This window comes from Apaloderma vittatum, unplaced genomic scaffold, assembly GCF_000703405.1.
Source record: "Apaloderma vittatum isolate BGI_N311 unplaced genomic scaffold, ASM70340v1 scaffold1131, whole genome shotgun sequence".
NCBI classification, from domain to species: domain Eukaryota; kingdom Metazoa; phylum Chordata; class Aves; order Trogoniformes; family Trogonidae; genus Apaloderma; species Apaloderma vittatum.
In genome coordinates, this window is record NW_009700561.1 from 1 (window position 1) to 11,992 (window position 11,992).

The window sequence follows — 11,992 nt, forward strand, 5'->3', positions numbered from 1 at the left end:
GAGCGGTGGCAGCGGCACCGGGTTGGCAGCCTCGGGCCGTAAATTGCCCAGGAGCGCGATAGCGGAGCTACAGTCGCTCACACCGGCCGGAACCCGAGTGTGTTTGTGGTCGTGCGGCTCTTGTTCCTAAGTGCATATTGAAACGCGAAAGGGTAGAGTCAAAAATAGCGTGGTCGTCGGCGTGTATTTTGTCAGCCTGCATCACTGGTGGTAGGCGGAGGCTTCCCCTCCTGATGTGCCTGTCAGGGCTTTGGTCTAACAGACCGTTTGGTCTCTGCTGCCCGAGGGTGGATGTCAAACCGTGCGGAGAGAGATGGATTTGTGTTTTGCCCTCGTGTGACCTTGTGGAGGGACTGTCATAGTTCCTTTTAAAAATGTCGCGTGTTTTTCAGCTTGCTCTGTTTGTTTTCAGAACCTCGTGCAGGTACACAAAAAGCAGTTGCTAAGCGGTCTTACTGTTTGTCAAAAAACATGTACGCTTCATTGCCGATGACACTTCATAGCCCGGGTTAAGAAGAAAAGAGCAATCATGCTGTCTTCCTTTCTTGGTGGATAGCATAAATGCTTCTGCTCGTGTGTTAGGCTAGTGGATCAACTTTATTTTTAACCATGCTGGTGTGTTGCTTGTCCACAAAGGACATGTCCATTTTGCTGTCTTGTCTCCTGTTGCCAGTATGTTGATAAAGCTTTTCTGTAATTCTGATTTGTTTTTTAAATTTTTAATTTAATTTTTTTTTAAGCAGAAGATAAAGTAGAAGTGAAACAGCATATTGTACAGAAGTCTGGAATGTGAAGTGTGATGTTAGCTGTTTTGCAAATAAGGAGGATTCAAGACTTCTATGTATTTCAGTAGAATGTTTTCATGATACGTAACAGAGGGAAACAAGTTGTTGATAATGAACCATCTTAGAAGGGGATACTTGTGAAAATCTTGGCTTAAGCCAGTTGACTGAAGTTGCTCAGTATTTCTGAATTAGCACAGTGAAGAAAAAAAAACAGTTATTTTCTTTCCTAGTTCACTATTCTGTGAATAAAATTCTTTGCTTTTCATTAGTTTGTATCAGAAAACAGGGAGTATTCTAGATTGCCTTAACCATCCAAGGACCAGAGATGCGTAATTCTCTCTGTATTATGTCTGTAGGACAGAACCTGAATATTTTACTTGGAAGGATAGAACGGTCTTCAAGAATCTATTTAATTTATGTTACAAATCTGTGATTTATAACTCTTCATGTTTTATCTTCTAATTCCATTTTACACTTACTTTGAACAGCAATTACAACATGCTTCAGAGGGGAAGAACAAGACTGTTCAGTTCATAAATTTAAGAAATGTGGGAACTGTCTATGATGCAAGGTAAATTTTATTTTGAGATACTCATGAAAATAGAGTCTCTGTATTTTAAAATAATTTCTAGACATGGTAAGACTATCAAACTAATGTACTGTTGATATGACATAAACGCAAAATACAGCGTTACTGAAAAGCATTTAAGGGAGTTTGGAAGGTCCCTGAGGAAATAATTGCTGTAGCTCATTAAGTATCTAGCACCATTTCACATGTATCGGGGCACGTGAAATTTCTGCTTGTGCTGACAGGATGTGACACAGTACCTGTCAGAGACTTCTCCCCTTCTGATGCAGGCACTAGAGGCCCGATGAAGGATTGTGTACATGTCTGCAATGGCTCTTACCATTGAATGCCTTTACTGCTCTCTGAACCAGTATCTGAATGCTCTTCATCCTAAAGCTTTCTGTTTCTCTGTGGTGTCCCGCACGAAAGTGTCATAGAATGTATTTCCGTAACTGGCTATCAAGAAACTTTGAAAAAAACCCACAAGAAATGTTCTGTATAATCATCTGAAAGACAGTAAGTCAGCGTAGTTCACAGTAACTTGTCATACCAATTAACAAAAAATGAAATAGAATGTGAAATAGAAGTGGTGAAAAGGACCTTAAAGATCATCTCATTCTAACTCTGCTGCCATGACCAGGGACACCTTCCACTCAAAGTCCTGTCCAGCCTGGTCTTGAACATTTTCAGGGAGGTGTTCAAGGCCAGGCTTCCACAGTTTCTCTGGGCAACCCATTCCAGTGCGTCACCACCCTCACAGTTTCTTTCTAATTTCTAATCTAAATCTACCCTTTCAGACTGAAACTGTTACCATTACTCCTGTCACTACACTTCCTGATGAGGAGTCCCTCGTCTTCTTTCTGTAGACTCCCTTTAAGTACAGAAGGGCCGCTCTGAGGTCTTCCCAGAGCCTTCTCTTCTCCAGGCTGAACAGCCCCAACTCTCTTAGCCTGTTCTTGTAGGAGAAGTGCTCCAGTCCTTCATGGCTTTCCTCTCAACTCACTCCAACAGGGCCCTGTCCTTCTTATGTTGGAGGCCCCACAGCTGAACACAAGGCTGCAGATGGGGTCTCAGGAGAGCAGAGGAGAGCGGGAGAATCACCTCCTGTGAGCTGCTGGACATGCTTCTTTTGGTGAAGCCCAAGTTACGATTGGCTTTTTGTGCTTTGAGTGCACATTGCTGACTCATGTCCAGTTTTTCATCCCCAAACACCCTCAAGTCCTTCTCCACAGGGCTGCTCTCAATCCACACGTTGCCCAGCCTGTATTTGTGCTTGGGATTGCTCTGACCCACATGCAGGACCTTACCCTTGGGCTTGTTGAACTTCATAATGTTGACATGGGCCCACCTCTCAAGCCTGTCCAGGTCCCTCTGGATGACATCCCTTCCCTCCAGCGTGTCGAGCACACCACACAGCTTGGTGTTGTCGGCAAACTTGCTGAGAGTGCACTCGATCCCACTGTCCACGCCTCTGACAAAAATGTTAATCAGCGCTGGTCCCAATACCAACCCTGAGGAACTCTACCCGTCACTGGCCTCCACTCGGACATCAAGCTGTTGACCACAACTCTTAAAGTGCGACCGTCCAGCCAACTCCCTATGCACCGAGTGCTCCATCCGTCAGATTAATTTCTCTCCAATTTAGAGACAAGCATGTTGTGCGGGACAGTGTCAAATGCTTTGCACAAGTCCAGGTACATGATGTCAGTTGCTCCTCCCTTATCCAGCAATGCTGTAGCCCCATCATAGGAGGCCACAGAAATTATTTCACTGAATTGTCTGTTGCTAGAGATACCCACCTACACACTCGGTTAGAAGTTGAGAGTGATATGGATGGAAAAACTTAGGTGACTTAATTACGTTTGATTAATTAAAGTGATCTAAACTTTGTTCCTATTTAAAGAGGTTAAAAAGCAGTCTCACAAGCGCTGTAAGCCTTACGTAATGGCAACAGGGGTGCTCTGAGACTCTGAAGAGGAAGGTAATTGTATTAGTTCATAAGCACACTTCAAATAACTTCTAATTACTGGGCTGTGTTGGTAATTTCAGTTGAGAACTCAAATGCTGTACATAGACATGGCACGTGATGTTTCTAAACTGCTTACAGCTACGGCTAGTCTCTTGGTGTCAAATGACTTGCACTTCTAAACAGGAGGTGCTTGTCTCTCTTCATAGAGTTCAAAACTAAGTAATTCTTGCATAAGGTCTTTTATGAAGGTGCCTTATTTTGAAATCTAATTCCGTTCTCTTAGTACACAGGGGTCAGTGTATCTAAGGAAAGAAGTACGTACTCCTCAGTTAAGAGATCTCTACTACCAAAATTTCAAATGTGGATTGTGGCCTACATTACTTCTAGAAAAATGTCTAGTTGTTTTATATGATCGTGGTTACAGTTACGTCAAGGTTATGGTGTGGTTTTATTATAGGGAAAATACCATCTTCCATGTTTTTTTCCTGATTATGGGCTTGTTTGTTATTTGTAGCTGTTTAGATGAGACCGCTTACGAAAAACTGGCTGAAGAAACACTGGACTCCTTAGCAGATTTCTTTGAGGACCTGACAGATAAGCCTTTTACTCCAGAAGATTACGATGTTTCTTTAGGAGTATGTTATAAATATTCTGTTACTGCTGTAATTATTGTACTTTTTTCTTTCGTTGAAGGGGACTTTTAAAATAACTACTTTAGTGCCAGCACTTAATTGGTTTTACAGCTTTGTTGTTAAAACATGCCTCTTTATACTAACTGGAGGAACTATCCTTGTAAAAAGTAACATGCTCTTGTGTCTTAGCAGTTTAGAATGCTTAGTGTATAGAACAAGACATAGAAAATATCTTGTGCTAATTTTTTATTCTAATTTCACAGTAGTCTTTAGAATTTTCTAAACACAGATAGACCTCTGACATCAGCAGTCACTTGCTTAATACTAGGGCAGGCCTACACGGCATAGTATGTGTACATCACACGTGCCTGGAAGAGCAGTTTCTTTGATTGCCCTGAATAGTGAGAAGCAACATTTGTCTTGACCAGGTACAAAATATTAGTCCTGGCTTTACTGTTGACAGCCAGTTGTAGAGAGAAGCAACAAGAGGATTCAATGATTTTACAGGTGGTTGCCAAAGTGAGACCAGAGCATACGAGGTGAGAAGGCTACTGTTACGGGATATGTGGGGTGGCTGCTAGCCTGGTAATTGGAGCCTTTAATCAGTCAGCCACTCATACTCCTTTACAGCAGTGACAGGCTCAGGTTTAAAACGTCCATTCTGTTTGTGTGGGGAAGTTATTAGTTTCATATTCAATTCCTGAAGTGGTTTGTATACTGGAGCCCTCTACATGATTTGGAGAGGAGAGCAGTTTCTCTCTACACTGCCATCTGCCATGCAGGTCTTCCACTGCTGTATATTTTTGAGGTCAGATAAATACTTGCTCTTACTGCAAGAAAGTTGCTTTTTACTAGCCCTGTCAGTTAAGGTTTTATGCTTGGGGACATCGAAGCAGATAGTTTGTGTTGCACTGTGCAAAAAAAAAAAAAAGAAAAAAGAAACCATGTAGTTTTCAAACTTGCTTCTGTGTAAATTTGTCATAATAATGTTCATTCTTTATTTCTTATAGCTGAGATGAAAAGTGATGTGTTGTTAGTAGGAGTCTGTCATTGCCCTTAGCAAATACTATTTGTTGCTTTAATTATGTACTTAATATTACAGCGTGAAAAGTAATGTTACAGCATGAAAAGCGAAGAATTGTTTAACATTGCTCTTCAGCATATTGCAGCATATCAGTGCGTATTAGCCTAATTTAAAGAGTTTAGAACAAAAAAAAATAGCAAAAGGATTATAATTTCCTTTTTTAATATTCCTAAACACTGTGTTATGTGAAGGGGATGAGTCATCTTATGTCAGAATTTTATCTCCGCCACTGTAGAGAGGATTGTGTTTGACATTAACTCACTGGGAGGCTCACAAGTTATTTTTACATCCATCTTAATTTTTACCAGTAACTTTGTAATGTATAGTGTATGGTGACGTACTAATAGGTTGTCTTTTCTCTTAAGAGTGAGAGGTTAAATGTTTCAAAGTTTACAAAGTTGATCTCAAAAAGACAAGGTGAGTGCTATCCCAAGCCACGAGGTGGCGAACATGTTAAAGGTCTGTTACACCTGTGACTTGTTATGAACTGAATTTCCTCATGCAATTTGTATCTTTGTGTCCAGAGGAAAAAAAATGTCATTCAAATAACATTCTTGTTACTGGGAGGTAGCAAACACTGATCAAGTAGTACAAAGCACCTACAGTAGCATTCCTTAAAATATGGTAAAAATATCTTGCAATTTAAGTTCTTAAAACATCAAGTTGTATTTTCTACTATCTCAAAAGTATTGTGTAATGGATGGAAAAACATTTTAAACACAGCAATAGAACCTTTATGTAATTTGCAATGACAGGGCAACAACACTCTCTGACAGCCGACATGCAATGTAAGCAGTAGTATAATTTTCTTGTTAATTCTTTTTACATACAGTGTTCTCTATAGGGAGAATACAGTGTAACATCATGGTAAATACTTAATATGGCACGCAGAAGAATAGGGAAGCCTTTGTATTGCTATTCAGGCTTAATCCTCCAACCTATTTTTATTCTGCTGTATGTCGACAGCTCTAAGACTACTGAGATACAGAAAAGCTTGAATTGTGAGAACCAGGAGGTAGCTTATTGTTGCCCTTCTTTGCATTAAACCAATAGCCAATTCCTAACTGGCAGGGCAGCTTGATGGCAGCATTAACCAGGGGAGCCTTTTATTTTTTACTGTATTGTTCATAGATATAAATCTCTTATTAAGCACAGAAACAGCATGGAAACTAAGGTTAAAAAACCCCCAAAAACTCCACAGACCTTGAGAATATTATTTCATAGCTGATAGTCTTTGAGATAGATCAGAAACCATTAACACTGAGTTGCTTTGTAAGGGAAGGAAGTTTTAAGGTGCTGCCAGTGCTACAGAGTTAGTTGGCAGGCAGTAGGTACTCGTAAATTAAAGTACTTTTGCCTTACAGTAAGTGTTTATACATAGCAAATAGCCCTTGCAATGATAGTAGCTCTAGTAGTATCTTCTGACTGGAGTAAAGCGTGGAGAGTATAAGTTCCTTAAGGAAGATTTAGCATGCTATAGGACATGAAGTATTTGCGAAACTGTAGATTAAATATAAGAGTGACCTATTACCTGAATCATCAAAGCGTGTTCTGTAGAAATACCCTTTTTAAGTAGAATAATTCAGATCATCTGTAAGTTAACTCTGGTCCAAGTACTCTTGTTCTTTTAAAATTAGTACAGAAATATTTTTGTCAGCATTGCATATGCTTTTCAGATGCACTTGTGAAAATGTCAGAAAAATGTGAATCATGTTGTCAGTAAGAAATGTAAGACAAAGTAAATAAATGTTCACTAGTATAATGAGCTGACATAACTAAAATGAATCAGGCCTCATGGAGTTTAGAAGTGGAACATTTTTGAGGTATGATTCAGGATCTAGACACTTTGTCAGTGTTATTGGAGAACACATTTTGTTTATTCACTGGGAAACTGTTACAGTTAAGAGAAGTTAGATAAAATTGCACGTAAAGCTACTTGAGTTTGAACCACACCAGTTCTGTATTGTTCATGAAAACAATGAACTCTTGAAATGTTGTTATTGGACGATGTTTTAATCATTGCAAATTGAACGAGCAGTCCTTTCAAGATGGCAGGTCAAAGCTCAAGAGTAGTATTTAAGTAGTGCCATTTTGAATGGTGCAAACACACTGAATCAAACTCTGACCAGAAGGTTTAAAGTCTAGATCAGACTCAGAGATACACAGGTTGTCTTAGGTATCAACACAAGTTTTTTGATACTTAATGTTATGATTCTTCCAAGCTGTTATTGTTTGGAATGTGATACAGATATGTAAGTTTCTGTGTATCTACTGTAGTTCTTCTCAAGTAACTGGATTAAAAAATTTAATTTCTCAATTATTGTCTTTGTGTTTTTAGAGTGGAGTTCTAACAGTTAAATTAGGTGGAGACATGGGAACATATGTAATCAATAAGCAAACACCTAACCGGCAGATTTGGCTGTCCTCACCCACTAGGTAAGTTACGTAATGTCTGCAGACTGGGTGGAAATGTACCTTCCATTTTTTCTATACGTGGCTCGGACTATGTAATATCCTTTTCATAAGTAACCCTTTTATTCAGTATATTCTCAAAATGTGATATAATCTACATGTTTGATAATATTTGTTACAGAGGTTTGAGGCACAGTGCAGCATCTTGACGTACTTAAATTAGTCCAGAAAATGCATAATGCAGAATTTTTATACCCTAATGCATTCCCAAATCATTCTATATATTCCTATATAGCCTACTCATAAAAGAATAAAGAGGCATGATTAAAAAAACCCAAAACACAAAACAAACAACCAAAGCTTCTGTTGAAAAAAGAGTGATGATGACGTTATGATTTAAACCTCTCTTTGTATTTAGACAGGGTGGCTCCTTCCCTTTTAAGCTTGTGGGATTTCCTGCTTTACATGTTTATGTGCTTTCCCACTGGCTGTTTTTGTCAGGCAGCTGCACTTTGCGGGAGCTTGGGCTAGCTGTTCTCCCTGCCTCCCCTGCTGCTGTGAGATGATCCATTCCAGGTTTTCTCGTTGGTTTCAGTAGGGAGGTCACCCAGGTATATGGGAAGAGTGTTGTGGCTATCTCCCTCCAAAAACTGTATTCCCTACCACTGTCCTCGGGGAAGAGCTGGGAGGGTTGCTCAGTGTTACTGGTGGAGGATCCAGCCAGCTGGAAAGTATGAGGTCTGCTGGTAACTGTGCAGGTGTACATCTTCAGCGTTGTTCAGAAAGAATGTATTGATTGCAAAACTGGGAATGGTTTTGCAGTAGTGGAATTCTGTAGTGGGGTAAAGAAAAAGCAAAACAGAATTCAAGATTTTAAGAGAAACAATTTTAATAGGCAGAATTTACTTAAAGAAAATTGTAACTTTGCTGTAGTGTACTTATGTACTGGCTGATGCACAGCGTACTAGGTTAGGGTTTTTTTTTTCCTACTAACTCCTATCTCAGAATCCTTTTATTAATGAAATAATTTATGTAGCAGGGGCATGACTAGATAAGACACCAGGCCTAGGAAACTAGAAAACCTTTTTGGTTAGACAGATGCAGGCTGTTTGGCAGGATTTATTAATTCTGTATATTTTGCCATAAACATAGTTATGGACCTTGATTCTACTTAAGATTTTTGTGTCACTGAGACAAAACTTTTATCTATTTATGAAAAACAAAATTTTTTTTAAAATCCTATCTGTTTGGAGCCAGCTCTAGCTCAGCTAAGATGTACACGTTCCAGAATATGGAATTTGTGAAAAAAGGTTCTCTTGTTTTTGATTGCTCCAGTAGTGAATAAAAGTACACAAGGGACGAGATAAACTTGCAAATTCATCTGTGATGAAAAAATTACTCACCTACAAGCATTAAGTTTTGTGCTTCCTTAACTGGTGTTATGGTAAACAGTGGTATTTCCTGAAATATGATCCTACATGTTCACTTATTTCCTAACTTCTGAAGAGCAACTCTAACAAGTAAACTAGAGTGAATTACTTCTTAAGGGCAATGTACTAGGAAGTGAAAGAAGCAAATGTTGCTGCCAGAGATCACTTGCATTGAATGTTATATTTGGGAAATTTGTACGCTAAATCTAGACTCTTGAATCTTTAAGAGTGTATCCCAAGGGAGACAAATTCTTAAGATTTGAAAGACTAATTTTCAGGATTTTTTTTATCTCTTGTTTTCTATCATGCGTCTGGGGAACCTGAGCTTGTGTTTGTTAAGCTTTACTTAGTTGACAGTTTAAAAAAAGGGGCTGGATATAACCTGCCGGCCAGTGTGATTGCATTAATTTCATGTGGCAACTTTGACTGAAAAGACTCTTCAACCTTACACAGCATCTCTTAATAATACCTTCATGTGGCGTTTTAATTCTTCTCTCTTACTGTTTAAAAATGCATGCAGACCTTTAATGAGAAATACATTTAGTCTGTATTTAACTGTGTAGACATTTCATAAAATTCACAAGATCCTTGCTTAAATTGTTAATTTAAATTTTAAAAAATCATATTTGCACAACATTTTGAAGATCCAGAGAACTATGGAAGTCTTTCATACGCTAACCATATCACTGATACTTATGATGTAATATTTAAAAACAGTTCAGATAACGTATGCATTTCTTTTCTTTGTTGTTGTTGATTAAATGACCTGTCTTAGCCTGATTTTCATGAATGGCTGCATCCCATTCTGTCATTCTCTAGGTGCAGGACAATGTAAACATATGCTTGTACAGCAAACACAAAGGACCAAGAAAAGTAACTGGAGCACGTAATCTCAATTCCAGATAGTTTGCAGTTCACACAGAGCAAGTGGACTTTGGTTGGTGATTGCCTTTGTGAATTCTCATAGTTTGGTTTGTGGTTAGGAAGTTCTTCATTCCAATATTGCAGGGTATTCAATTATTCAGGATATTCACAGTTCAGCTCAGTGTTTATGTTTGTAGAGAACATGCAGATTGTTCTTGCGCATACATTGGGCAGTCTGCTTTCTTGCAGACCTGAGTTCTGACTTCCAAGGTGTTTTTTTCCTGTGAGTTCAAGACCTGATGGTTTGTCTATCCAGGACCACCACTTCATTCCTTTCTCATTTCTTAGTTTCCCTAGCTGATGTTAACAGTAGTGAGTGCCTTCCAGTCATTCACCTGTTTCAGATGTGGAGAGCTGGATGGATAGAAAGGCCTGGAGTGGAACACAGGAGTTCAAGTTTCTTTTTTGATACTTAAATGTAGGCCTGAAAAATCAAGCCAACACTACGTGATAGCAGAGAGCAAACCACCATTTTAATATAAATCTCCCATATGCCAATACACTCACTTTCAGCTGGTAAATTCTTTTGTTGCATCTCAGACAACTAACTGAAAGGAGGTTGTAGCAAGGTCAGTCTTTTCTCCCAAGTAACAAGCAATAGGATGACAGGAAACGGCCTCAGGTTGTGCTGGGGAGGTTTAGACTGGATGGGAGAAATTTCACTGAAAGGGTTGTCAAGCATTGGCACGGGCTGCCCACGGCAATGGTGGAGTCACCATTCGTGAGGTATTTAGAAGACACATAGCTGTGGTGCTCAGGGACATGGTTTAGTGGTGGACCTGGCATTGCTAGGTTAACAGTTGGACTCAATGATCTTAAAGGTCTTTTCCAACCTAAACGATTCCATGACTCTATTTTGTGATTCTAAAAAGAAAATGAGAATGGTGATCTGTGTTCTCCTGTGCTTAGAGTGTCTGTGTGTGACTGCTGCAAGAACTAATCAGTAGCATTAATTCAATGCTACACAAATAACCTTTATAATATTTGTGTGCGAGAAAATCAGGTGAGGGAAGAAGGGGGTGAGAGAAGAAATTGGGGAAACGAGTGCCAAAAGCAAGAAGGGTAGGAGCTTGTGTCCGCTGAGAGCAAGTGATACATTTTGTCACCTTTCAAATGTGTCTGTTGAAATGGCTCAGCAGTTTCTGGCAGATCCAGCCTTTTCTGCTCCACTTCCCCAGGCTGCCCACCAGTACTTCTCCAGCCTGTGTGTTCCTTTTGGGGATTTCTGTTGTAGTTCAGGTCCAAGTAAACAGCACATTTCATGTATGAATTACCTTTTTTAACCTTACTAGAATTCTTCCCTCTTCTGCCCTCCTCATGGCGAATAAACAATAATGTTATCACTTAGCATACCCAGGAGAATATCTCTCATCAGAAAGCTACCAGTTCATAGTTTAAAAATCCTGATTAGGAAACAATCTTGACAATTTGCACATACCTATGAGATAATCCACGAGGGCTGTCGCCAAAATAGTTAATATTCCAAGAGAATGATGACTAAATCGGAGCTGGACAGAGAAATCCTCATTGAGAGTCACTGAGCAAAAGGCAGCATATGCACATTTCAAAAGTTCTATGCATTTTATTGATTTCTGAGTTTTCCAGGTCTTGAACAGGCTGAATTGAAACTACTAGAAACTATTTGTATACTTATTATGCTAGTCAAGTGATACTATCTAAAGTAATGTGTATGATGAAATGTCAGCACTATTAAATGTAATTTTTTCCCAACTAACGCATCCCCTTGGGGTACATTATAAATATGGGCTTCCAGCAGCTCTCCCATCAATAATCTGTCCTTACACATTGTGTGTTTTGTTTTCTAGTGGGCCAAAGCGATATGACTGGACTGGTCGGAATTGGGTGTATTCTCATGACAGAGTATCGCTTCATGAGCTACTATCAAGAGAACTTTCAACAGCATTAAAAACTAAATTGGATTTGTCCTGCTTAATATATTCTGGAAAAGAAGATACTTGATGATATTTCACTTCCTGGAAATCTAAAGACTTTAACCACAAGCCAAATCCTCCTCTGGTTTCTGAAGTACCTGCACTCTGTTTTTGTTTTTCTTGACATCGTTAAGTTGTGCAACGAAAATGAAAATAACATATTTGTCTCTTGTGCTCTTTGGGCTTCTGCGTCACTGTTTGAGTCTGTTGCTCTACGTGTTGTTGCATTTCTTACT

General features: G+C 39.2%; 1 protein-coding gene across 1 annotated transcript; it reads left to right on the forward strand.

Annotated features, from left to right (window-relative positions):
- The first annotated feature begins 1,231 nt into the window (after positions 1–1,231).
- Positions 1,232–11,784, forward strand: FXN (frataxin). The gene is made up of 4 exons (XM_009878778.1): positions 1,232–1,356; positions 3,837–3,957; positions 7,377–7,474; positions 11,631–11,784. Exons 1-4 carry the CDS (start codon positions 1,232–1,234, stop codon positions 11,782–11,784), a joined length of 498 nt encoding a protein of 165 aa, XP_009877080.1.
- The last annotated feature ends 208 nt before the right edge of the window (positions 11,785–11,992 follow it).